Source organism: Megalobrama amblycephala, linkage group LG19 (assembly GCF_018812025.1).
Source record: "Megalobrama amblycephala isolate DHTTF-2021 linkage group LG19, ASM1881202v1, whole genome shotgun sequence".
NCBI classification, from domain to species: Eukaryota; Metazoa; Chordata; class Actinopteri; order Cypriniformes; family Xenocyprididae; genus Megalobrama; species Megalobrama amblycephala.
Window position 1 is genome coordinate 694,125 of NC_063062.1, and position 27,143 is coordinate 721,267.

General features: G+C 37.0%; 1 protein-coding gene across 1 annotated transcript in view; it reads left to right on the plus strand.

Annotated features, from left to right (window-relative positions):
- The first annotated feature begins 2,656 nt into the window (after nt 1–2,656).
- Nucleotides 2,657–27,143, plus strand: part of dnajb14 (DnaJ heat shock protein family (Hsp40) member B14) — a 62,192-nt gene continuing 37,705 nt past the window's right edge. The window contains exons 1-2 of the mRNA XM_048167904.1: nt 2,657–2,866; nt 14,158–14,335. Coding sequence (XP_048023861.1) covers nt 2,731–2,866; nt 14,158–14,335 — 314 coding nt within the window. The 5' untranslated portion in view covers nt 2,657–2,730. The remainder of the gene's footprint in view (nt 2,867–14,157; nt 14,336–27,143) is intronic.

A 27,143-nucleotide genomic window follows, 5' to 3' on the forward strand; every position in this document is an offset into this window, starting at 1 on the left:
ATGTGCGAATAAGCTCAAAAGGGAAATATTAATAATTATTCAGAATTTACATTGCGTAGAGCATGTAACAAAATCGAGATCATTTAAGTGACAGTTATTTGCAGATAGGGGGACAGAACCAAATATGTATTGTGCACAAGGTTATTAAGTAAATCACGAATACAACTATCTAAACACATACACACAATCACACATACAGTACATGGGTAGAATGGGAAATGAAAGAATGACCTAAAAACGGAAACGGAATGAAGCTATGGAAAAAGTTCTGGAAAGAATCATCAGCTTATCATTACAAGCTCCTATGTTAACAAAGGGGGTTCACAACATTAACTAACTAGCAGGAATTTAGTATATCGTACGATACTTGCATTATGCCTCAGCTGTTTGAAGAGCGTCCGAATATACTGTTGCAGTAGAAAGTTCTGAGAGTTCGATCCGATGGTAAAGTTGCAATCATTTCCTCCTGTGTTGAAGAAAAGATGACAAACTTAAGTGGTTAGTTTGACTCTTGTAGTAGGAAATAGTTCTTTCTCTCTTCTAGATAAGCATATGGCCGGGGGCAGGTCAAGGCCCGTGCGGCCTATGAGGCCTCCGGCCCTAGCCGGAGTGGCCACAGAGCAGCCAGGAGCTATAGAGAGTCAGTCGGGAGCAAGAGAGAGGAGGCAGAGCTGTACGTCTCCTTTTAAGGTCCGGGAGAAGTCACACCCCCCAGGGTGGACCTGACCAATGAGGAAAGATAGAATTTTTTGAGCATGATTAAACTGGGCCTTGTGGGTTTGACTTGAGTTATACTCCAATTAATACAACAAACACACATTGAGTCCTATGAGGAAGTGACATACATGAAAGTGTAAGTTGTGAAATGAGCATCAATTTGATAGGAGACACGATATATGAGGTTACATGAATGAGTAGTTCGCTCATAAGATATGCATAAAACAAAATACCATACAAAAGACACTTTACAAGACTGTTATAATCATACATGCAATGTCCTGGGATGCATGTTCATTTATAGAACAGTTTGACTGTAATTTGAGGCAGAAGAGACAGGCTTTTTACAGGCTTTGTGTCTTCCCTGTAGGCCTGACTTACAATGACTTTTGATACAGAGGTCTGCATAGTTTCGGGTTGTAAAAACCATGGCAACCAGATGCTAGTTCTATTACCTTGGGGAGTTGTGCAGACATCTTGATTTGCATTCGGTGAGGGGTTTTAAGTATGTTTGCTAAATATAACAAATATTTGTGTCTGATTTATCTGTCATTACATAATCCCTCCTTTCGATCACTGTCCCTCCTGTGGGCAACAACGAGCGACATTGCAGGTACAGAAAGATCAGCCATACCTCTGGCACATAAGGCTGGAAAGCCATGGTGGGCTCTGGTTGTTTGTGTCTCTTGGAGTGGTGGTTGTTCCATGGCGGATGGTGTAGACAGTAGACAAGTTCATGTATCTGAGCTTGTGCTGCAGGTGTTGAGGCAGCCAGTGCCTTGACAGTGTGTCAGCTGTCATCCTGAAGCCAGTTAGTTTGGCGCAGGGTGTTTGCTTATGGTTGCAGGAAGTGGTTAGGACTCTGTGTAGCATGAAGAGGGTTTTGGACTGATCTAGTCAAGTCAAGTCACCTTTATTTATATAGCGCTTTTTACAATGCAAATTGTGTCAAAGCAGCTTTACAGTGATAACTGGTATATAATGTTGGTTGCACAGCAGCTCTAAAAGAATGGTGTCAATGCAGGCAGATCAAAGCAAAATTTTTGAATAAATTTAAAATACCAGTTAGACCCACGGAGTTTGCTGTTGTATTGGATGCAATTCCCCAAAAAGTATTGATCCTTCTGAGGAATGCATTACAGGAGGAAGATCTAAATTTTACAGATATCAAGGGTAAAATATTTATTGGTAATACAAATATTTTACAAAATAGAGTCTCAAATAACTATATTAGAAATATACTTAATAATATTTTTTATCCTCCAGCTCGTTTTTTCTGGTCTTCTGTGTTTGGGGATGTGAATTGGCGTAAAGCTTGGCGAACAGTGGATAAATTCTATGTTAATAATAAAGTAAAAGAAGTCTCTTTTAAAATAATGCATAGAATATACCCAGTAAAACATGTTCTGGAATGGTTTAAATTAGATATTGATTACTCTTGTAATTTCTGTAAAGGTGAAAAGGAAACTATTTTTCATTTATTTTTCCATTGTATACGTACAAAAATATTTTGGATTGATGTGAAGCATTTATTTAAGAAAAAAATTAACATTGAATTGCAGTTGAGTGGACTTGATATAATGATACACTTTAATGATCATGGGATTGAGAAAGAGAATGCATACTTCATACAATTGTTAATATTAATGGGAAAGTTTCACATTCATAAGATGAAATGGTCTGACTCCAAGCCAAATTTTTTTTGCTTTAAAAATGATTTCAAACTGTATTGTTCTGTTTTGCGTAATTGTAAAAGTAAAAAGGCAATTTGAGCTTATAGCATTGTAAGCAGATGTATAAACTATTTATACTTAACGTCATAGAAAAGTGCATTAGTACACGAACTGGGACGCACCTTCTGTCTGTTCTACATTCCGGAGCAAAAGGTGGCGGTAATGCGCCTATTACGCTGGTTGCCAGCCACCGTTGAAGAAGAAGAAGAAGAAGAAGAAGAAAAAGAAGAAAGCGAAAGTGTTGTTCTGAATCGCAAACCGCTGTTTGTCAGCTGATGAAATGATGGAAGGAAATCGGGATGAAGCTGAAAAATGTTTAAATATCGCCGCTAAAGCCCTCGAAGATGGCAATAAAGACAAGGCTTTGAAATTCCTCTACAAAGCAGAAAAACTGTATCCAACCAAAAAAGCAAAAGGTAAATTATGAATGTTTTATTTACAAACGGCACATGACCTAGTCTAGCAGATAGAAGCTAGCTGAAGATATGTTTATCTTTTTAAAATGTTATTTACAAAATCAAGAATTAATACACAGCATATTGAGAACATAAACATAACAACAGACTATAAGTTAACATACTATAAAATTCCATAAATGCGTCATAAATGCACATAGGTTAGCAGAGGAACACAAACATGCATCGAAGTGTCATTAAATAACAGACAGAGAGAGAGAGGAATAGGTCATTGCTTATTGTGTTTAGTAATGAAAAAATGACAAATAATAATAATCAGGACATGTAGGGTTTCCAACTTCAAAGGAAGATAAGGGACAATCTTGTTTCTTTATAGGAAAATAAGGGATACTCAAAATATTTGTACTGTACCACATAATGTATGTCACTTCAGTATCTGCAGTTGATTACTTGTTTGTTGTTGCCTGAATTAAATACTAAAATTATTTTTGGACGTGAGCAGTTGTTTTTGCAAAACTTAACTATAAAAATAATTATATATTATTATAGAGCTGCACCAATGACCTGTGCAAATATGTGTACAAAAATTCAATAAAAATCAAAACAAAGTTTATATATCCTTGTATCCAAATATCCTTTGTTTGATTGGAAAGACAAGAGGCTACTTATTAAACAGGCTATTAAATAAAACAATGGAATGGCATGAAAACATAACAGGCCTTGCAACAACTTGCAATAACGTGATATGAACATTTTACATTTACATTACAATTATATTCCATTCACAAAATACAATCAAAATAAAATATCAGATATTCTAGTTTTCTATTAAAATGAACTTAATAAAATAAAAAAGTCCAAATCTTCCAGAAGCTCAAATGCGCTGTGTAACCAATGAGGTTCATTCTCGTGTGTTAGCATTCGCAAGATCTTCTGCAAGAGGTTTGTTTCGTGCATCATTCATGTTCGCTTGAGCTTTTGTTTTTGTTCGCTGATCATTGTTTTTATGCGAGTTAAAGCCCAAATTAAATCTGTTCATCTTAGAAAGGGATCGAGACTCTTCAGAAAATTTGGACTAAACAATTAAATTCATATGGATTAGTTTTCCGATCTCTTTATGAACTTTTTTAAGTGTCAATGTTACAGTTACGTCGGCTGTCAATGGAGGGACAGACAACTCTCAGATTTCATCAAAAAGATCTTCATTTGCATTCCGAAGATGAACGAAAGTCTTATGAGTACAAATTTTCATTTTTGCAACTAACCCTTTAAAACCATGGATGTTGGAACTATCTGAAAAGTGTGGGAGATGCATTTTAAATAGGCCATCAACCTCCCTTATTTTTTTTCCTCTAAGGTACATGTAATTTGATGCTGTTTCATGCATTCTGACTTTGGCTGCGTCCTAAAACCTAGGTAGCTGACTTGCTGCCTTATCAAGCAATGACTTGTAAGTCAGCGTTTGTGCATGAAGGCACCTTATGAAATGGATTTCGGACAGACTTCTGAGGCAGCAAAACAGTTTAATGATATACAGCAATATAGCGTGAGCTTTGGTGAGAACTAAACAAATATTTAATTACTACAGTAGTCATTTCTTGCTAGAAATGACATCAAAAGTGGAAAATGTTGGTCAAAAATTTACATTTACTCACAAACTGACCAGCAAACTCAACTTTCGGATGCCATATTTATTTTTCTAGCTCAACTGTCACAGAATGGAAAGCATAGGATTGTGGGATATCAAAGGCAGATAAGGATACATCTATGCTGCCTTGAAAAATCGATCAGATGAAGGTATTTCAGGAAACAGCTTTTTATGAGAAAAAAGTCATTAAATTACGAGAACAAATATATATATATATATATATATATATATATATATTTGTTCTCCTAATTTAACGTCTTTTTTCTCATAATTTAATGACTTTATTCTCAACATTTTATCTCGACTTTTTTCTCGAAATTTAATGACATTTTTCTCATAATTTAACGAATATTTTCTCGTAATTTAACGATTTTTCTCGTAATTTAATGACTTTATTCTCAACATTTTATCTCGACTTTTTTCTCAGAATTTAACGAGTTTTTTCTCGTAATTTAACGAGTTTATTCTCAGAATTTTATCTCGACTTTTTTCTTGAAATTTAATGAGTTTTTTCCCGTAATTTAATGAGTTTATTCTCAACATTTTATTTTGACTTTTTTCTCGAAATTTAACGAGATTTTTCTCGAAATTTAACAACTTTAATCTCGAGATGGTTTTATTTTTTTATTATTGCTTGGCCCTAATCCTCTTCCGTACCTTCCGGATTCGGATACGTTTCGGAAAGTTTTTCTTGAGTATGGCCCTGTATCACATCATAAAGGGCGGAATTTCTTGTATGGGCACTTCTCCCAGATAAGCATGTGCACACATCACCCAGAGTGAGAGCAAGAGCACACCCATCAACACGCTTCGTTTGTGTTATTGAAGCCGAAAAAATTTTCAACGGTGTCACCAAAGAAAGGAAAGAGAACCTTTTTTAGCTTCCCAAAGAACCCAGCATTAAGGGGATAGTGGATGCAGTTTGTTTTTCCGGGGTAGCAATGGAGTTGTGCACGTATGTTTGTTTAGTCCCGGAATTTCGGTGACAAATGTTTTGTAAACAAGTTCCAGTTTGACGCTGGATTTGCAGATCCCAGTTATACATCCTGGTCATGAGTCAGAACCGCAGGCGGTAAGTAAAACTGCATCAAATGTCTTTGTTTTGTTTGCAATCGGCAAGCAAGTGTTTCCCTTTTATTTATAATGATGTTGCAGCTTGCAGATGATCACTACCCAAAAGCTGCGCGTGCTCGTGACTCTAGTTCTGCCTACGGCATGCCTCCAGGAGCTCAGCTTTTTTCGGAAAGAGTCGATACAGTGTATCCATATTTTATAAATATGATAAATAAAATTAAAGACTTTTCTGAGATATGAAGGATACAGTACTACTCTGTAGGTACTCAAGATTAACATGAGATTGGCGGAAACTGTGTGTGTTATGTACAAAGAACGTGTTTCAAAACCTTGCATATTCCCCCCCATTTCACTGCCCTCATCTTGTTTTTTTTAAAGCAGAAACGCGTTCTGTGTGAACCAGCCCTTCCAGAGAATTAGTATGGTCTGCTGCCTCCTGCTTTGTCTTAAAGCCTTCCTCGAAGGGCTATGTTCGCAAATCAATGATTGTTCAAAAAAGTCAACTGCGAGAGGAGTGCAGCAACCGGACAATTTAGAGAGCATTCATGCTTGCAACGGGGGAAGCATTATGAATGATGATTGATATGAACAACCGTGCATATCAATATCTTAACCAACAGAAAATAGCCTTAAATAATGTACATTTACCAGCACACGTCAATCTTTTCTTGCGATCTTGCCGTGTACAGGTACTTTTTACACAAAAGAAGCACGTTCAACGTTGATGCGCACTGTTTTCTGTGGTAATGAACAATATCTGCCTGTATAAGTGAATAAAATGGCGCTTATTATATATTTCTCAGATCCAGCTGATAATCACTTCCTATGATTCTAGACATCTGTCAACTTGCCGCTCACATAAACTGATCACATTTTAATGATGCAAAAGATGCACACGTTCACACCATGTGAGACATATGAAAGGCTGAGGCTTAGAGTAAAATAATGCAGTTACAAGGTGTGTATAATTTAAACTACTTTATTAAATAACTCACAACCGATTGGCACTAACAGTAGCTGCTGTTCAGTTCTCGTGCTGCTGCTTTTCTGCTCTCTTCATGAATTCTTCCCTCTCCACGTTGAGTTTAACATCACTAGCCACGTGGATTATAGATTATAGAATAAAGTATGTGTATTTAAAGTTTTTATAGACCTATTTCACACCAAACATGAACCAGCACGGTGTATGCACACATATTTCATCATGTCATCTTCTTCATTTGTCCCTTGTGCTTGGGAGTTTGTTGTAATTTTTCTCCATGCTCATATATTAATATTCATTATTCTGTATATTGAGTGTGTTGTAGGTCTGTGTTTCATTGGATGTTCTCTCCCCTCTTCCACTCCTTCTGCACTCAAACTTTTCCAGAGCTTTGCATGCCCATTTTCACAGAGTTTTCCAGCTCAGAGGTATGAAAGACCAGGCTAAAACCAGGGTATCCGCAGGGCATAAAAAAAGCATTAAAAGTCATTCAATTGATTTTGCAAAAATTAAGGCTTTAATTGGCATTAAAAAGCATTAAATTTTATTTCTACAAGCATTATATTTTTTAGATAGTTTTGAAGAAAAATAATACTACCAGTTCATTTTGAATAAAGCCTAAATAATTAATAACTTTGATTTGCTTTCGCAAAATATGTACATTGGTGTGATACACACACGGAACCAGTTTGGTAATTGCCTCCGGCCGGTGCAAAATTTGCTTAACTCTGGTTTGGACAGCGGCGCACTGGGACCTGTAGACAGAAGGCTGCATCAGTGTTGCCAACTTAGCGACTTTTCAGACCCCTTTTGAGACTTTTTTCAAAGAAAGCGCGTTGTGACGAATATAGCGACCCTTGTTAAAGGGTCATGAAACCCCAAAACACTTTTTTTGAGATGTAAACAAATATGTATAGGCTGCACGTCATTGAAAACACTAAAGGTACTCAATGTTATTCATAAGTGAAAAATAGTTATTTTTGCATTTTCAGAGCGACTTCTGTCTTCCAGTTTGAAAAGCTGAGTCGGAGCAACGTCACAAAATCTGACGTAATCGTGTACTTTCGGCCCAAGTATGAGCATGGTCGAATATGCTGACGTAGACCGTTTCGAGCGATTCTCGACATATTCATGACATAAAGCTCATTTAATTCCAATCACTGCGCTGTAGTATGCATAAAATTATAATTGCGGTATTATGCATGAGGAAGTCTCACTTTTCTCGGCTCGGTCTCTATGTTGTCATTCAGAGACATATTGTTGGTGTTAGTTTCCTCAGTGCCACAACACAATGTGTTTTCCTGTGACGCGACCAGAGCAGAGGTTGGGTGCATGTGGATTGTTTTGCTGTGATCTACTAGCACAAATGGAAAATATGTTCACGTGAGATTGCATAATAGCAGAGAATTCAAATGTCACAAAAGTGCTGTTCATTCACCTCTGCCTGCTCTAGCTGCGTTCAAACACGTGAGCCGTAGGCTATGTTTCCCTCAGCGCAGTAAGCACGTGTGTTGTTTGTATTTTGCTCGCAATGCGGTCAGATCTGGAGTTTGAATACGAACACATTAAAAATACGACTGTTATGATATACACGCGGAGCGCATATAATCGGTTTCAGCGCGGAGCTTCGCGTTGTTTAACAACACTAGCCACGTGGCTCATAGCTCATAAAGAATAAAGTATCCATGTTTAAAGTTTTTATTTCACACATTCTCCTGCACCAAACATTAACCAGCACGGTGTAGTTATGCACACATATTTCATCAAGGGTGCTTCAAATTAATTATATGTGCAAATTGGACACTGATACAGTGGTGTAGCCTATCTGAACGCAACGACACGATTATTCTAATAGACAAAAGACTGATTTTGAGACTGCAGTGCTCGTAAACGTAATCAAAGTAGCCTATTATTAGCCCTATTAAATATTCTTTCGCATTTCTCCCTTGTGCTTGGGAGTTTGTCATTTTCTCCGTGCTCATATAGTAATATTCATTATTCTGTATAATGAGCCCTGACATGTTAAAGGGTCATGAAACCCCAAAACACTTTTTTTGAGATGTAAACAGATATGTATAGGCTGCACATCATTGAAAACACTAAAGGTACTCATTAATGTTATTCATAAGTGAAAAATAGTTATTTTTGCATTTTTCAGAGCGATTTCTGTCTTCCTGTTTGAAAAGCTGAGTCGGAGCAACGTCACAAAATCTGACGTCATCGTGTACTTTCAAACATGTTGACGTAGATTCTCGACATATATATTCATGATATAAAGCTCATTCAATCCAATCACTGCGCTGTAGTATGCATAAGATTATAATTGCGGTATTATGCATGAGGAAGTGTCACTTCTCTCACCTATGTCTCTGAATGACAAGAGACATATCGTTGGTGTTCGTTTCCTCAGTGCTTCAACACAATGTGTTTTCCTGAGACACGACCAGAGCAGAGGTTTGTGTGGATGTGGATTGTTTTGCAGTAATCTACCAGCACAAATGGAAAATATGTTCGCGTGAGATCGCATTACAGCGGAGAATTCAAATGTCCCAAAAGTGCTGTTCATTCACCTCTGCCTGCTCTAGCTGCGTTCAAATACACAAGCCGTAGGCTGTTTACCTCAGCACAGCACGTGTGTTTGTATTTTGCTCGCGATGCGGTCAGAACTGGAGTTTGAATACGAACACATGAAAAATGCGATTGTTTTTATGATACACAGGCGGAGCGCGCATATGCTCGGTCTCAGCGCGGAGCTCCGCGATGAGTTTAATAACACTAGCCACGTGACACATAGCTAATACAGAAGTATCTGTGTTTAAAGTTTTTATTTCACACATTCTCCTGCACCAAACATTAACCAGCATGGTGTAGTTATGCACACATATTTCATCAAGTCTTCTTCAAATGAATTATATGTGCAAACTGGACACTGATACAATGGTGTAGCCTATCTGAACGCGACGACATGATTATTCTAAAAGACTGATTTTGAGACTGCAGTGCTTGTAAATGTAATCAAAGTAGCTATTATTAGCCCTATTAAATATTCTTTCGCATTTCTCCCTTGTGCTTGGGAGTTTGTTGTCATTCTCTCCATGCTCATATATTAACATTATTCTGTATAATGAGTGTGTTGTATGTCTGTGCTTCATTGGTTGTTCTCTCCCCTCTTCCCCCCTCTACACTCCCACTTTTCCAGAGCTTTACACGCCCATTTTCACAGACTTTTTGAAACTCAGAGGTGTGAACGACCAGGGAAAAACAGGGGGGTTTCATGACCCTTTAAACCAGCACTAAAATCCTGATTTATAATCGAGACGCTGTCTGACAAAATCACCATACACATAAGATAAAGACATTTGCTGTGATTTTGGCTATATGTACGTAAAATGATCACTCAGGTTAGAAGCAGTAGTATCTATTTTATTTGTTTTTTATTTGAAGCACACGCTCTATGTCTGTGCTTCATTGGTTGTTCTCTCCCCTCTTCTCCCCCTCTACACTCCCACTTTTCCAGAGCTTTACATGCCCATTTTTTACAGAGTTTTTGCAGCTCAGAGGTGTGAATGACCAGGCTAAAACAGGGGGGTTTCATGACCCTTTAACCTGATCTAGCTTCGGAGACCCCCTGGTACTACCGCACGAGCGCGAGATTTTGCTTTCCTGTTGCAGGCGCACCTCTCAGAGAACAAATAGAATAGATACTATTGCTTCTAACCTGAGTGATAATTTTACGTGTACATATAGCCAAAATCACAGCAAATGTCTTTATGTTGTGTGTATGGTGATTTTGTCAGACAGCGTCTCGATTATAAATCAGGATTTTAGTGCTGGTTTAACATGTCAGGGCTCAAACTTTACTTTCCCAACCGGACAAGGATCTGATTAAAACGTCAATACCACAAAAACAAACAAACAAACAAACAAACAAAAAAACAGCAACTTGGGAATCACCAAAACACGAGTATGACTGATTTTTATCACATTTAGCGTTAGTGACGATTGATAGTGGATAATAATAGGCTGTATAATGTAGGCTACTGGTGATAACAAGGTTGTGCTGTTGAGGCTCGCGCACCATCTCGAGGAGAAATGGAAACATGAGTGAAGCGCACACAAAAAGAAACTCAGTTAAACATACTGAGGTAAAAATTCAAAATGTGGAGTTTTTATAACTTGATACTGGTAAGCAAAACCACACGACCAAGAATGCTGTTTTCCTAAATAGGCTACCATCACGATTAAAAATGTGACACTGATTTCACACAACAGTTCAATTAACAAGTAGTTAATATTAAGTCACTTACATTTTAGAAGGAACATTGACTTTTTTTTTTTCTTCAATTTTATCAGTGAAAATAGTTTCAAACAAAGATCACAGCAGTACCAAAGCGCAACAATCAGCCTTGTTTTCACTACTGAATGGTTCAGTGTATTGAATGAATCAGTTGAGTTAAAGATTAAATGACCCATTCATAAACAACTGCCTCATTCTTGAATGAATCAGCCATTGGAATGAATCATTTGAATGAATGAATCAATGACCCACTCAATAAGACGGTTACTTGCCGCCACCTACTGGTGGTTTAGTTTCATTTTTAAAAGTAATTCCCCCCCAACATTTCATATTTGTATTTTCAAAAAATATTTAAAACAATCCCATAACATTATTTAATGCAGTTGTAATCAATCAAAAATATGTAGATTCACATATATGTCAAAGCTGCAATATTCTGAAAGGATATTGCGTCTGAACAAATTTATATTTCCTCCACAAAAAAATACTATTTTTTTCCGTACGAGCAACTGTTACTCATACAAGTAACCGATTTATGCGTGTCCACATGAAAAGGCTTAATGCAATGTAATCTTAATGGGCTGCGTTCCAGTCACCATTTCATGTTGTCTGACAAAAAAACAGAAAAAAAAATATATAGATGAAACAATTTTATTGGGAATTTGGCTGTATTAAAATATATTATGTGAGCAAAAGGGTAGCAGCAGAGAAGCAAACAAATGTAAAGGGCTGACGCTTGGCAGAATGCGAATACATGCATAATGCATCTAGCGACATTTAGCGGCATATATATATTAGAGCCCGACCGATATGGATTTTTGGGGGCCGATGCTGATATTAACTCGAAAAGAGCCGATTTATAAGCCGATATTTTGATTTTGAAAATAAACTGGATATTAGACCCATTTCCTATAAACTACACTTACACAACATTCAATAGCAAAATATCTGCCTGTTCTATGTATGTGGGCTGTATAAACCATTTTCCAGAAGGGATTATGTTAAAAAAAGCCTTAGATTACAGTCTCAATGACTAAACAATTGCACATCAAAAGTATATATTTTATTAATGATCAAAAAACAGTCTGGTTTTAAACATTTAACAGTTTTACTTACTTCCAGTTGAAGCTGGTTTTAACAGTCTGTGTGTGTACTGTAAATAAATTATAATACTAAAGTTAAAGTAAAAGAGCTATACCAAACAAATTCAATATTCCACAAAACCATGCCAATGAATTGAAAATAAAATTAAAATGTTAAATGGGAAACACTGCAGATATATTTAGAATAAGTTAAACGCTAACGTTATAGTTTGACCTCTTATTAACGTTCGCGCTCTTCCACTGATAAACATGGTATTAGCTTTGTGGCTAATCTAATATAGCAATGCATTAGCGGCTGTAAGTGATGTTACAGAATATTTAGAAGTGATAACGATAGGACCGTTAGCTAGAACTACCACACTGTTTTTATATACAGTGAACTAAATCTACAATCATTTCACATGACGAACGACAGACTCACCGTCAAAAGAGTACATCTCCGTGGCTCGGCTGATAGCTTTCTTCTGTAGTGGATTTCTGGCGCTGTTGTCAACTGGGGAGTTGCAGAGCTCCCTCTGGTGGGCAAACTATGCAACACTCATAACATGAGTGAAGCATGAGACTCTGTTTCTCATGTTTCATCGGCCGTTATAAACGCCGATGCCGATTTAAATGCAGTTAGCTCATATCGGCCGATAATATCGGCCAGCCGATATATCGGTCGGGCTCTAATATATATATATATGGCATTAAAAAAAATTGGCATTAAAAAGGCATTTAAAAACCTTAAATTAGATTTGATGAAACCTGTAGAAACCCTGTAATACGTATTGCCATGTAGATGTCTTAACTTACTATCAAACGTGAAGTTTGGAGCAGATCAGACATTGTACGCCTGAGTTACAACGACTTTCTGTTTCGTGCCATTAATCGCATACATTGGCACTAAATCATTCAACACCACACAAGTGTTGAATGATTTAACGTGTTTCTAGTATGTTTGGTACTTCGTGGCATATTGAAATGTGTTTCGAGGAGTGAATTACAGTGCAAAGCATGCCATTTCCTGTTGCCAGCAGGTGGCGTTATGACTAATTGAATATTGGCATATAGATGTCTTGAGGCCTGGACTCTCATCAAACATGAGAAGTTTGGGCCAGATCAGACATTGTATGCCCGAGTTATAACAACTTCCTGTTTCATGGTGAAACATCCAATTTTGTCAGGACGCCACAGACACGCACTTCAGCAAAAACTCTAGATCTTCGCGATTTAACATTACAAAGGCCTTTAGATTAGACTGACCAAATATGACCTTGATCTGATTAAAGCTCTAGAAGGAGTTTGTTAATGTACAACGTCTGGAAATGGCAAAAATAGCACAAATTTTCCAAAGGTAATTCAAAATATCCAACTTCCTGTCAGTTTTCAGATTTTGCTCCAAGAGACTTTTTTGTATGTATGGGACTGTTAGATGTGTGTGCTGAATTTCATACTTGTATGTAAAACGTAGCATCAGGGGCACTTCGTTGAAATTTTGTAGGTGGCGTTATCGAGCCATTTTGCCACAACTAATTCTGAAACCCATATCAGATGTAAATTTTCACCATTTCTGACACGTGTGCAAAGTTTCATGAGTTTTTGAGCATGTTTAGGTCCTCAAAAATGTGATTCATTTCGGAGAAGAAGAAGAATTGGCCGAGCATTACAATAGGGTCCTCACACCATCAGTGCTCGGGCCCTAAATACAAGCAATTCTATGTAAATTAATTGTGGAAATTAAATTACAGAAAATATTTATAAAACAAAAGGTATTTAATTGCATAATGACAAAACAGAAAAATTTGGTAAAAAAAAAAAAATACACACCATTACCTGTAAAATTACAATATGCTGATTTGTTGGTCTGTTCATATGCATTTTTGTGTGACACATTTTGTCATCCTTTTTACGCCATCGCTGCATTATAAGATTATATAAAAGGAGATTATCTTTGACAAATGTGCCTCAAGATTCTCATGTTCTGTTTTTTTTTTTTCTTTTGTGCTCTGTCTTATGTAATGAGTGAATACCTAATGGACACCAATATGAAAGAGGACTGTCAGACATTAGTAATTATACCTCAAAAAAGGTATAATTGACCTTGTAGATTCATTTTAAATAACCGTTTAGCTTATTCATGAATGGCATTTTAATTTCCCGGTCAAATCTGCTATTTGCATTTACCTAGTTATGTTTTGTTGGCAGTGTTGTTGGAAGCCTTGCTGAGGAATGGTACTTCACCAGGGAACAGCACTGCATACTGCAGAAAGTCATCAAATGAAACAGACCCTAGATCCCAAACCCAATATGAGGCACAGAAACAGGATTCAGCTGTAGATTTAACAAAAGGATTTACCAAGGAGCAAGCTGAAGGGGTACAAAGGTAAGTGATCTTGTGTATATATTATTAGGACCCAAGCACTGAAGGTGCCGTGGTTCCTATTGTATTCTTAAGGATAATTTATTAATTTATCTTAATTAAGATTTAGGTGCTTTTGGGACTTCTAACATGCTTAAAGACTAGTGGAATTTTGCACAGTCAGGTAAAAGATAGTACATGATCAGGCCTGGGATGGCGAGGTTAGGTTCTGCAGCACCCTTTTAGGCAGTCCATAAACTAGGAGCATATACACTCGCCAGCCACTTTATTAGGTACAGCCTGCTAGTACTGGGTCGTACCCCCTTTTCTACTCAGAGCATGTAGCCAGTTGATCTTTGAGCAGTTTGTCAAAAGACCTTTGATTAATGGAAAGATAAGGCTGCAGCCTGGCACAAACTTAGGGTCCTTAGAGGACTTTTAGCTCAGCATCATCTTCATGTCAGAATTTCTCAAAATCAGCTTGTGATCTTGTGATCATTGATCTTTTAAGTGTGAAGATGTCACACTCTGGGAGGGGAATGAGCAAATAAGGAGTATGTAAGAGATGGCCCAGTGGTCAGAGGGAATAATTACAGTCAAGCTGGCCAGAGGTTTAGTGGTTCCCAAAAAGGTGGTTTATTATCGTGAGGGGGTGGGAAAAATTACAAGGCCACATACTGGAATACCAACAGGCTACACCAAATATTCTGGTCCAATTTGCAACAGGGTCTCCTTTGCTTCCAACAAACAAGACTCCTCATGAGCTCCATAGCTCCTTACTTATAAGGGCTCCATCTTCAGACTGTACCAAATGAACCAACAGGGTCCATACATACATACAATACATTATACTCAAAAGAGAAAAACAAAACAAAACAAAAACATGACACATATACACAAATAACAATCAGTGTAAACCCATGAATACTTAAACACACCATATAAAAATGAAAAAGGAAAAGAAAAGTAAAGAATCCTTCAGCTGCTATTCCCCTTCCCCCAGACAAAACTACCAACGGTTCAGTCCAATTAGGGCATGCTAATGCTATAAAAACCTGTTTGATCCACATGGTCTGTTTGATGGAGCAGAATTAGTCTGGAAGGCCAACATTATTTATTATTTGAAAATAATAACCGATTGAACAAAATGTTGGCCAAAAAAACAAAACAAAACAACAACAACAACCTAATATCATACTCAATTGAACCAGGCAAAACAATTACACAACACCATAATGATTTAAAAGATGGTAAATGCCGGCATAATCAAGTAATGGTGTGTGCATACGTATCAAGCCCATGTAATTTCTAGTCTGTCACCAAGCTTACCTTGTGACAGAGTACTTTCAGAGGAAAACTTTTGACTTCTAGTAGGGTGCTTTACATATAAAATTAGAGTTGTCAAAAGTACAGACTTCAGTACCTAGTCTGTGCTGAAATTTAAAAAATGTAATGCTTTGAGCTAATTTGAAAACATCTCTGATTGGCTATTGTATTTACACACTCATTGGATATGTCTGTGATTGGCTTCAATGATAAACGCTTCAAAAACATTGTAAATAGTCATCAGTGACGCTCTTCGCCGAGTGCTTACACAGGTACACACGGGAGCATTTGAAAGCAGGCATCTATTGTGGACCAGTCTGCTGATAGACATCTGCTTTCAAACGCTTCCTCTCCCGCTTTCAAATTCAAATACTTCCATGTGATTTCAAACACTCCTGTGCGTTGATCATTGTTGCCAATCACAGACATATCCGATGAGCGTGAGAACATAATGGCCAGTCAGAGGTGTTTACGAATCCACTCAAAGCCTCACATTTTTAAAATTTCAGTACCCAAGTCAGTACTTTTGACAACTCTATATGAAATTGGATTGGGTGTTAAGAGAAGAACCTTCAAGCAAACCGACCAGTCTCTTTGAAACCGACCAGTCTCTTTGACACACACCTACACACACCTACACACACCTACACACACCTACACACACCTACACACACCTACACACACCTACACACACCTACACACACCTACACACACACACACACAGAGTTGTGGTCAGAATTATTGGCACCCTTGATAAATATGATCAAAGATGACTGTAAAAAATAAATCTGCCTTGTTTATCCTTTTGATCTTTAATTCATAAAATTAAATAATAAGCAAATATCTAACCTTTCATTGAAGGAAAAGAATTGAAAGTGGGGGGAAAATCGCATTATGAAATAAATGTTTTTCTCCAAAACATGTTGGTCACAATTATTGGCACCCTTTTATTCAATACTTTTTGCAACCTCATTTTGCCAAGTCCTCACCTATAATGCCTGGTGAGTTTGGAGAACACCTGACAATAGATCAGAGAGCATTCCTTCATGCAGAATCTCTACAGATCCTTCAGATTCCCAGCTCCATGTTGGTGCTTCTTCTCTTCAGTTCAGTCCACTCATTTTCTATAGGGTTCAGGTCAGGGGTCTGGGATGGCCATGGCAGAAGCTTCATTTTGTGCTAAGTGATACATTTTTGTGTTGGTTTTGATGTTTGTTTTGGATCAATGTCCTGATGGAAGATCCAACCATGGCCCATTATTGGATTTCTAGCAGAAGCTGTCAGGTTTTGATTTTTTTATCTGTTGGTATTTGATAGAATCCATGATACCATGTATCTGAACAAGATGTCCAGGACCTCCAGCAGAAAAAATAGGCCCACTACATTAAAGATCCAGCAGTATATTTAACCGTGGGCATGGGGTACTTTTTTTCCATGTGTGCACCAAACCCATCTTTTTTAGTTTCATCTGACCATAGAAGCCAGTCCCGTTTGAAGTTCCAGTCTTGTCTGACAACTGAATATGCTGGAGATTGTTTCTGGATGAGAGCAGAGGATTTTTCTTGAAACCCTCCCAAACAACTTGTGGGGATGTAGGTGCTGTTTGATAATTTTTTTAGGCTTTCTGAGACTCAAGACTCAACTAATCTCTGCAATTCTCCAGCTGTGATCCTTGTTGAGTCTTTGGCTACTCAAACTTTCCTCCTCAATTCGCATTAGGATGATTTAGACACACCACCTCTTCCAGGCAGATTTGTAACATCTTTAGTTAAGTCAAGTCAAATTTATTTATATAGCGCTTTTACAATTGGTAATTGTTTCAAAGCAGCTTTACATATTAGAAGCACAGAAAAAAGGGAAGTGGTTAAAAATAAGCTGTACAAACAAGCGTGGTAATATGTAACATATACAAGATGGTGCTACATTAAGCCAATGTCGGCTGACTCCCAGGGGTGGAAAAAACCCCCTAGGAGAAAAACCCAGCGTGCTAACACTGGGAAAAAAGTCCTAGGAGGGAAAAAACCCCTTGGAAGATATATATAATATATGTAAATGGATATGGAGATCAAAATCTGAATTATACATTTTTATTATAGAGATTAAAAATAGATTATATATAAATATATGTAAGCGGATACGGGGATTAAAAATCTGAATTTAGTTGATTGGAACTTCTTAATTATTGCCCTGATAGTGGAAGTGGAGATTTTTCAAGCTTTAACTATTTTCTTACAGCCACTTCCTATTTTGTGAAACTCAACAATCTTTTGCTGCACATCAGAACTATATTCTTTGGTTTTTCTCATTGTGATGAATGAGTAAGCGAATTTGGCCTTTGTGTTTCCTCATGTTTATACTTAAGTCATGGCTGGACAATTTCATGTTCATGATCACCCTGGTGTGCTAAAAAAATGTAAATATGAATGGGAATATACAGTGGGTACGGAAAGTATTCAGACCCCCTTAAATTTTTCACTCTTTGTTATATTGCAGCCATTTGCTAAAATCATTTAAGTTCATTTTTTTTTCCTCATTAATGTACACACAGCACCCCATATTGACAGAAAAACACAGAATTGTTGACATTTTTGCAGATTTATTAAAGAAAAACTGATATATCACATGGTCCTAAGTATTCAGACCCTTTGCTGTGACACTCATATATTTAACTCAGGTGCTGTCCATTTCTTCTGATCATCCTTGAGATGGTTCTACACCTTCATTTGAGTCCAGCTGTTTTTGATTATACTGATTGGACTTGATTAGGAAAGCCACACACCTGTCTATATAAGACCTTACAGCTCACAGTGCATGTCAGAGCAAATGAGAATCATGAGGTCAAAGGAACTGCATGAAGAGCTCAGAGACAGAATTGTGGCAAGGCACAGATCTGGCCAAGGTTACAAAAAAAATTCTGCTGCACTTAAGGTTCCCAAGAGCACAGTGGCCTCCATAATCCTTAAATGGAAGACGTTTGGGACGACCAGAACCCTTCCTAGAGCTGGCCGTCCGGCCAAACTGAGCTATCGGGGGAGAAGAGCCTTGGTGAGAGAGGTAAAGAAGAACCCAAAGATCACTGTGGCTGAGCTCCAGAGATGCAGTCGGGAGATGGGAGAAAGTTGTAGAAAGTCAACCATCACTGCAGCCCTCCACCATTCGGGGCTTTATGGCAGAGTGGCCCGACGGAAGCCTCTCCTCAGTGCAAGACACATGAAAGCCCACATGGAATTTGCTAAAAAAAAAACACCTGATGGACTCCAAGATGGTGAGAAATAAGATTCTCTGGTCTGATGAGACCAAGATAGAACTTTTTGGCCTTAATTCTAAGCGGTATGTCTGGAGAAAACCAGGTACTGCTCATCACCTGTCCAATACAGTCCCAACAGTGAAGCATGGTGGTGGCAGCATCATGCTGTGGGGACAGGACGACTGGTTGCAATTGAGGGAAAGATGAATGCGGCCAAGTACAGGGATATCATGGACGAAAACCTTCTCCAGAGTGCTCAGGACCTCAGACTGGGCCGAAGGTTTACCTTCCAACAAGACAATGACCCTAAGCACACAGCTAAAATAACGAAGGAGTGGCTTCACAACAACTCTGTGACTGTTCTTGAATGGCCCAGCCAGAGCCCTGACTTAAACCCAATTGAGCATCTCTGGAGAGACCTAAAAATGGCTGTCCACCAATGTTTACCATCCAACCTGACAGAACTAGAAGGATCTGCAAGGAGGAATGGCAGAGGATCCCCAAATCCAGGTGTGAAAAACTTGTTGCATCTTTCCCAAAAAGACTCATGGCTGTATTAGATCAAAAGGGTGCTTCTACTAAATACTGAGCAAAGGGTCTGAATACTTAGGACCATTTAATTATTTCAGTTTTTCTTTTTTAATAAATCTGCAAAAATGTTTTTCTGTCAATATGGGGTGCTGTGTGTACATTGAGGGAAAAAAATGAACTTAAATGATTTTAGCAAATGGCTGCAATATAACAAAGAGTGAAAAATTTAAGGGGGTCTGAATACTTTCCGTACCCACTGTACATCAGAGATATTTTAGTTATAAAAAATTCTAGGGGTGCCAATAATTGTGGCCAACGTGTTTTGGAGAAGAAATTTATTTCATAATGTGATTTTTTTTTTTTTTTTTTTTTTTTTTTTTCCCCACTTTCAATTCTTTTCCTTCAATGAAAGGTTAGATTTTTGCTAATTGATGCATGAATTAAAGATCAAAAGGATAAACAATGCAGATTTATTTTTATAGTCATCTTTGATCATATTTACCAAGGGTGTGTGTGTGTGTGTATGTATGTATATATAATATAATATAATATAATATAATATATAATATTTAATATATATATATAAATTATAAATTTCTTATAAATTTCACTATTTGAGATATTTTGTTGCATATTTTATTTGGTGGACAACGCAGCAACATTTTAAACTTGGTTTTGTGAGCAACTCAGTTTCAATCTATGTGTTTATTCATTTTTTTTATGCACGCTTCTTAGATTGAGACAAGTCACAGCCATGCACTCACTTCTCTGATAACTGAAAAGCTTAAAGCTCATCGTTCAGTTGAGTACATTAACAGCTGCTATATTTGACGTTTTAGCCACTGTTAATAATTGTTTAAAGTAAACTGCAGTTTATTTGTTAGTTTTTCTTATTTTTCCTGAATGGGAGTCAATGGCACCCACTGAGCCAAGGGACGTCCAAAAGACGTCATTTCGATGTCTTTGTCGGATGTTGAAAAGACATCCCCAGAGGAGCCAGAATGAACGTTTTTATGACGTCTTTTATGGCAAGCCAAAGTATTCATAAACGCCTGGTCGGACGTCTGATTGCACACTGACAGGTCAAAAGTGCGCTTTTTGACAGCAAAACGCGCGTTCTTAACTCGCGCTTTTGTATCATGGAAACCGCACGTCGAGTACCAAAACGCGCGTTCTCGACGTCGGATTTGCTATTAAAACGCACGTTCTTGATGTGCGCTTTGGAGTGACCAAAAACACGCGTTTTTGACGTGCGTTTGTCATAACAAAAATGGGCGTCGAATACGTGCGTTTTGAGTCAGACAAAACGCTCATTATGAACGTGTAAACAGGTAAACCAAACAGGCAGTGCAAACGTGTGTTTGAAGTGTCCAACAGGCGAAGAGAATGCGCTCTTTCCTCAGTGTTCTCAAAATTGCATGTGTGCAAAAAGCGTGTGCTCACTCTTTAGGGCTTTTAGTTTATGTTTTTGTCCGCTAAAGGTTTAGGACAGCATTATAATTAAACTCAACCAAAACAACATGGAATTATCGAGGATAAATTTGGTAGATGAATATAATTGTTGAGTTATAATCCAGCATAATTAATATGAAATATGCATATGAAAACGTAAAACTTTGACAGGATAAATATACATTCGATCAAGGCCAATACGTTGTAAGTTTGTAAGGAGCCAATAAATTACTACACCACATTTATGATCATCTTGGCTATATATTACAGTGGCACATTGCCTATATTAATATTATAATATAATAATATAATAATATTTTTTTCACTCAATTATGTCATTAAAATGACATCTTTTCTCGTAATAACGAGATGTTATGTCGTTAAAATGACATATTTTGTTGGCATATATGACGTGAACATATAGGCTAGCTTTATCTGATCTATAATAGATAATTTATCAGCGCCTTCATCACACTTCCGCACTCAAAAAGCAGAAGCAAATATAGTGTAAAATACCATTCGATGCCTGTATCGATGGCAGTGCCCATAGAGTAATGAACACAATATTATTGTTTTATTGGCGAGTAGCCTATACAGTTTCTAATAGCCTAATAAAACACAATTTTATTATTTAGCATTACTTATTTTCTGGAAATTAACTCGCATCTGATTGTCACATGCACCAAGTCAGAATTAAGCTTTTGAGAGAAAAAAAAAAGATCATTGGTGTTTCAGTCGCATTTTATTATAGGCCTATTCAAAAATAATGTAGCTAAAATACTGGTAAACAGGCCTGGCGCCACGGATACAATAATAATGTTATATTGTCATAGACCTATTTATCAAAATAAAACTGATGAAAGTGGAGACAATAGCCTACCTCAAAAAAAAGTTCTACATTACTTTTCCAACATCTGTGCCATTATTCTTAAAAGTAGCCTAATGTAAATTATGTTTGCAGCTGTAGGTTTATTGGCCTCAATGAGTCTGAGACTCCCGGTCAGAGATTGTGTCTCAGACGGCATTAAATAATTCGTGAATATTTGTAAATATTCGTGGCTCAAACAGCTGGAAAAATGACTGTAGGTATACTGCAGTTCTGTGGATGTTTTGCCTAGGCAAGGTCATTAGCCTATAGTTAACTAAAAAAACTAAAACTATTCAAAATATTTATGATAATCAAAATAAAACTGAAATATAAGGAAATATAGCTTAAATATTAATTGAAAATGACCTTCAGCCGACGCGATCCTTTCATTAACCGACTTAGATTATATTAAATTAGAATTGAAAGAAATTAGAATGAGAAAAAATCCCAGGGGTTTAGTTGTAGCCTAGGCTATATAGAAAAAAACAACAAAACATCAGGATTCATTGCATCACATGCAGCGCTTATTTGAATGGAGAAAATCCGAGATAAAATTCTTATAAAAAAAAAAAAAAAAAAGTATAAAATTAATAAATAGCCTGTTCCTATATAGCTAGGCACATTAAATATATTTCACCTAAATAATTAACATATTAAGAAAATTAAAGAAAAAAACTGCGACAAATAGACCATATGCTGAGTTCACGGAAAGGCATTGCTTGTCTTTATTTTTCAAGCAGTGTTTTATTGTGTACAAATAGTAGTTACAATAATAGTTATACCTACACAGATTCGAATGGTGTTACTCTTTTGACCATAAATGTCTGAGTATTTTAAGTTGTTTACGCTTTTATAAGAAAATTCAAGTGAACGCGCCGGCGCCATACACTATTAGTTTTAGTAGCTAGCCTACTATAACTTGACATCGCAGCCTGTTTATTGTCAAAATAAAATACAGTCAACCAAATACAGATAAAGTTCCACTGCTCATTTTAAATAGTCTGTGTACAACCTGAGCTGGGTTTCCCGATAACGTCTATTGGCGCGCTACGAAAACTCTAAAGGTTGACCTTAACTGAAGATATACCGTTAGGCGTGTTCCCCGAACTATGCCTTAGGAGGTTGCTTAAGGTATATCTTCTTAAGTGTGATGTTACCAGGTGCTGTCCATGGCGGTGGTGCTGAATTGTTTGATATCGATGGCTCGAGAATCGATAATTCACTCTATACAGGGGCTGCTTTAGTGCATTATGTGAGAAATCAGTGTTCTTTATAAAAAGAATTCAGAACTGTCGGATTGATGAAATCTTGCCCGAAATACATGAAAGCATGTGGCCGGTGAACTGGGAGAAGAATATAGTAAACTTTATTGTTTCATACACAATGCACAATTAGTTCGTTTTGGCTTGTCGTTTATATATTATATTTTTCATTATTTTTCTGTTTTTCTGAATACCATTAAATTTAAAAGATTTGTAGCGCGAGGGGAACTAAAAAAGCCTACGTAGTGGTGCCCCTCTATGGGATTAATTGCCCCTATGCCAACCTGAAGGCGGGATAGCCGGTAAAAACAATTTTTTTTCAAAAAAATATGCTAAACATGTATTTTAGGCTATTTCCACAACAAATCCTTTAAATTGTTCTATACAAAATATAAGTATTAAATAAACATAAATTATATTGGCATTCATTACCTACGAACAATATTGTAAAGCCTAAACTACTAAATTTTGTTATACATTCAAGTTAATTTTACTGCACAAAGGCAGAGTTTAAAAAAATAGTTTTTAAAAGATTTACATGTATTAGAAAAAAATTTTAAAAAAGAAAATGTTAGCCACATATTGGCAATCTAGACAAATACAGCCAAAAAATATCCTAAAATTTGTCGATATTCTTAATGAATATTCATGAATATTAGCAGGTTATTTAGAATGATAAGAAATAAATTCAATAGGGATTGACTTGATATAGGCCTGTATTGTTCATTTATTAAATAGGCCTATATCGGCCTATAGCCTATATATTTTTTTAAATCCCTCATTTGGGGCTGAGCCGCCCTAATATTGAAATAATCGACCCTGTTCCAAACATGTTTTTGCGCATGTGAAGAGTGCTGTTTTGGGACATGAAAGCATTGTTTAACAACATAATAGGCGTAAATATATTTTAACGTCCAAGTGCTAAAAAACAATTGGATTTGTGCCGAATGAGAGCCCAACAGTTTCGATTTAAATAATTTTTTAGGCTTTTAAATAAATATTGTTTGTAATGAATAACACTATAATTTGTTTATGATTATTTTATAAAATTTATAGTAATTTTCAGTCTTGTTTTGAAAATCTAATTCCGCACGAATACATTTTTCTTTGTAGTACCTGCTTTCTTAGTAGGCTACAGCGTTTAATATAGGCTAGGCCTAAACATTTTTCTGAACATCGCTCATTATTTCTACCTTAATACATTGTTTAAATTAATATGTTAGCTAACTACATATAGCTTATGTAGGCTATATATGTCTGAAATTAGGCCATAACTTACTCCAAATTGTAATGTTGAAGCATTTCCTATAAAGCTGCTTTAAAACTATAGGCCTAAGTTGTGAAAAGCGCTAAACAAATAAATGTAAATTTAACTGATCAGGGCTGGGTTTCCCGATAACGTTGTCTCTTAGCACGCTACGAAGACTCTAAAGATATACCTTAACTGAAGATGTACCGTTTCTAGGCGTGTTCCCCGAACTATACCTTATGAGGTTGCTTAAGGTAGCCTATATCTTCTTATGCCTCGTTTCCACTGAGCGGTACGGTTCGGTTCGGTACAGTTCGGTACGGTTCGGAGTGGTACACCTTGATCAGGCTTGCGTTTCCACCGCAAACAGTACCCTTACTTGATAGGCGTGGTGTAGCCTGAAAATAGTGATCGACGTCATTCTCGCGCGAAGAAGAAAACGATATAGTAAACAACAATGGAGGACATACTACATCAAATCTTGTTCTTGCTTATCGGCTTGAGGCTGTCTGTCACAAGAAGAAGACGAGCTTTGCTTGCTGCACGCTAACATTCGGCGTTTGTGTAATGAAATGTAGTTTTAAAAGTTTTTCAGGCGAGAATGTAGTTGTTTAAATCTCAAATCTATGGTTAATTTATAAAGATAGCGCCTATTTGAAATTTGATCTGACGTTGTCGGAGTTGTGAGATCCAGGCGATCACCGGGCGCTCGGTGCTCATGTACCCAGCCGAGAGCAGCTGTACCTCGGCTAGTCCTTCTGACATTCGCCGCTGGCTCTGATGTCTCTGTAGTGGTTAAAAACAAGATGATATTCATCTTGTGTATAACGGGCAATCTTTGGTCTCATTAATTTATAATTTGTTCCCGGGCAAATCGTTTTGGCTGAGGGGAAAGTGAAGTTTTATAACTTTATATATTTATTTAACTTTACCGTTGTAGTGCGCTGTACGTTTGACTGAATTGTTTGCTTGTCTTTATTTCTTATTGTATAGCTTCTCATATTTTATTTATAATGGTTATTATTGATAATTAAAACTGACGTTTAACAAAAAGAGAAGGTTGTTTTGTCTTATTTCATTTTATTATAGGCTACATACAGTGAAGATAATCAGAGTACATATGCACATATTGCCTGAACCACACATTAATAGGTTTCATATTTTTTTAAATAAAAACGAAAAGAGGCAGGGTTGTGTTTTATATTTTGTTTTGTTATATAGCCTACATGAAGTGAAGATAATTAATGCACGTGTTGCCTGAACAACATTTGTGTGGCGCCTCTTGTGTTGTCATTCCCCTTGCAGCACGTGCAAGTGACGATTCTCTGTCAACCAATCAACGTTCTGCAGAGTGTAGCTCCACCCTTTTGGTACGGTACTGTTGTGCTTGGTACCCCAATGAAAGGGTCCCAAAAAAGTGGTACGGTATGGTTCGGAATTAGGGTATCATTCACAACTTTTGACAATGGAAACGGCAAAAATTGCGTACCTTACCGTACCGAACCGTACCGAACCGTACCGCTCCGTGGAAACGAGCCATTAAGTGCAACGTTACCAGGTGCTGTCCATGGCGGCGGTGCTGAATTGGTTGATATCGATGGCTCGAGAATTGATAATTCACTCTATACAGGGGCTGCTTCACTGCATTATGTGAGAAATCAGTGTTCTTTATAAAAAGAAGTACTTCAGAAGTAGAAATTGCATTTATCAGGACTCATGGGATGTTATAAAAGTAATCCAAATTGCAAACTAAATCTATATTGTAATTTATCTATATTCTGGGGGCGCAGAGCCCCATCAGCATGAGTTTGAGGCGACCGTTATTTAGAACAAAGTTTTAATTCCTTGGAGACACGTCATGCAGCTGACAGACATGTGGTATCGCGTTTTTTTTTTTATTTTTATTTTTTTTTTATAAATATTCACAAACTTGTTAACTATATCATGAATTTTATGATATATTCCGATTGTAAAATATGTGGAAGTGAATGTGTTTTGTTGCCCGATGAGTTTGCACGGCAGTTAGAGCTGTCGGATATACGAAATCTTCCCCGAAATACATAAAAGTATGTGGCCGGTGAACTGGGAGAAGAATAGAGTAAACTTTATTGTTTCATAAACAGTGTGTATCTGATATGAATAAAACACTTCGTCAAATTATAATTGAAAGGGTTATTGTTGCAGCTTCCGTAGACATCAGTGTAATTTGAATTTAACAAACTATAAATGTCTTTTTTTATGCAGTAGCCTACATAATTCAAATGTGTATTTAAATGTCTGAAACCTAAAATAAAGCGCGAAGAGGTTAAAAACACAGAATAGTTGTGATAACGTTACATGACAAGCGTGGAGCACGCGTCTGTCTCTGGATCAGTGCTAAAGCACATTTGAACTTAGCAGTGAATTTTTTGCATTTTATTCTTTGCCATAATCCGAATCGAACACAGCTTCAGAATTATATTCGTATTGACTGTCAACAGTGATAAGGTATAGCTAAGAGTGCTCCAGACCAACCTTACGAAAGTATGACTTACAGAAGATATACTTAACTAAGAACGTTTCGGGAAATACGTATTAACGTTAAGGTGCAGCTTAAGGTATAATTTAAGAACGACGTAGAGTTAAGAAGGTTTCGGGAAACCCAGCCCTAGACTATATGAGCTTTATAGATCAGATAAAGGTATAAAGGTATTTTTCGTTCACGTACAAAAATGTCCTTTTAATGACATAACATCTCGTTTTTATGAGAAAAGATGTTGTTTTACAACATAATTGAGTGGAAAAAATATTATGAGGCAATGCGCCACCGTAATATATAGCCAAGATGATCATAAATGTGGTGTAGTAATTTATTGGCTCCTTACATACTTACAACGTTTTGGCCTTGATCGAATGTA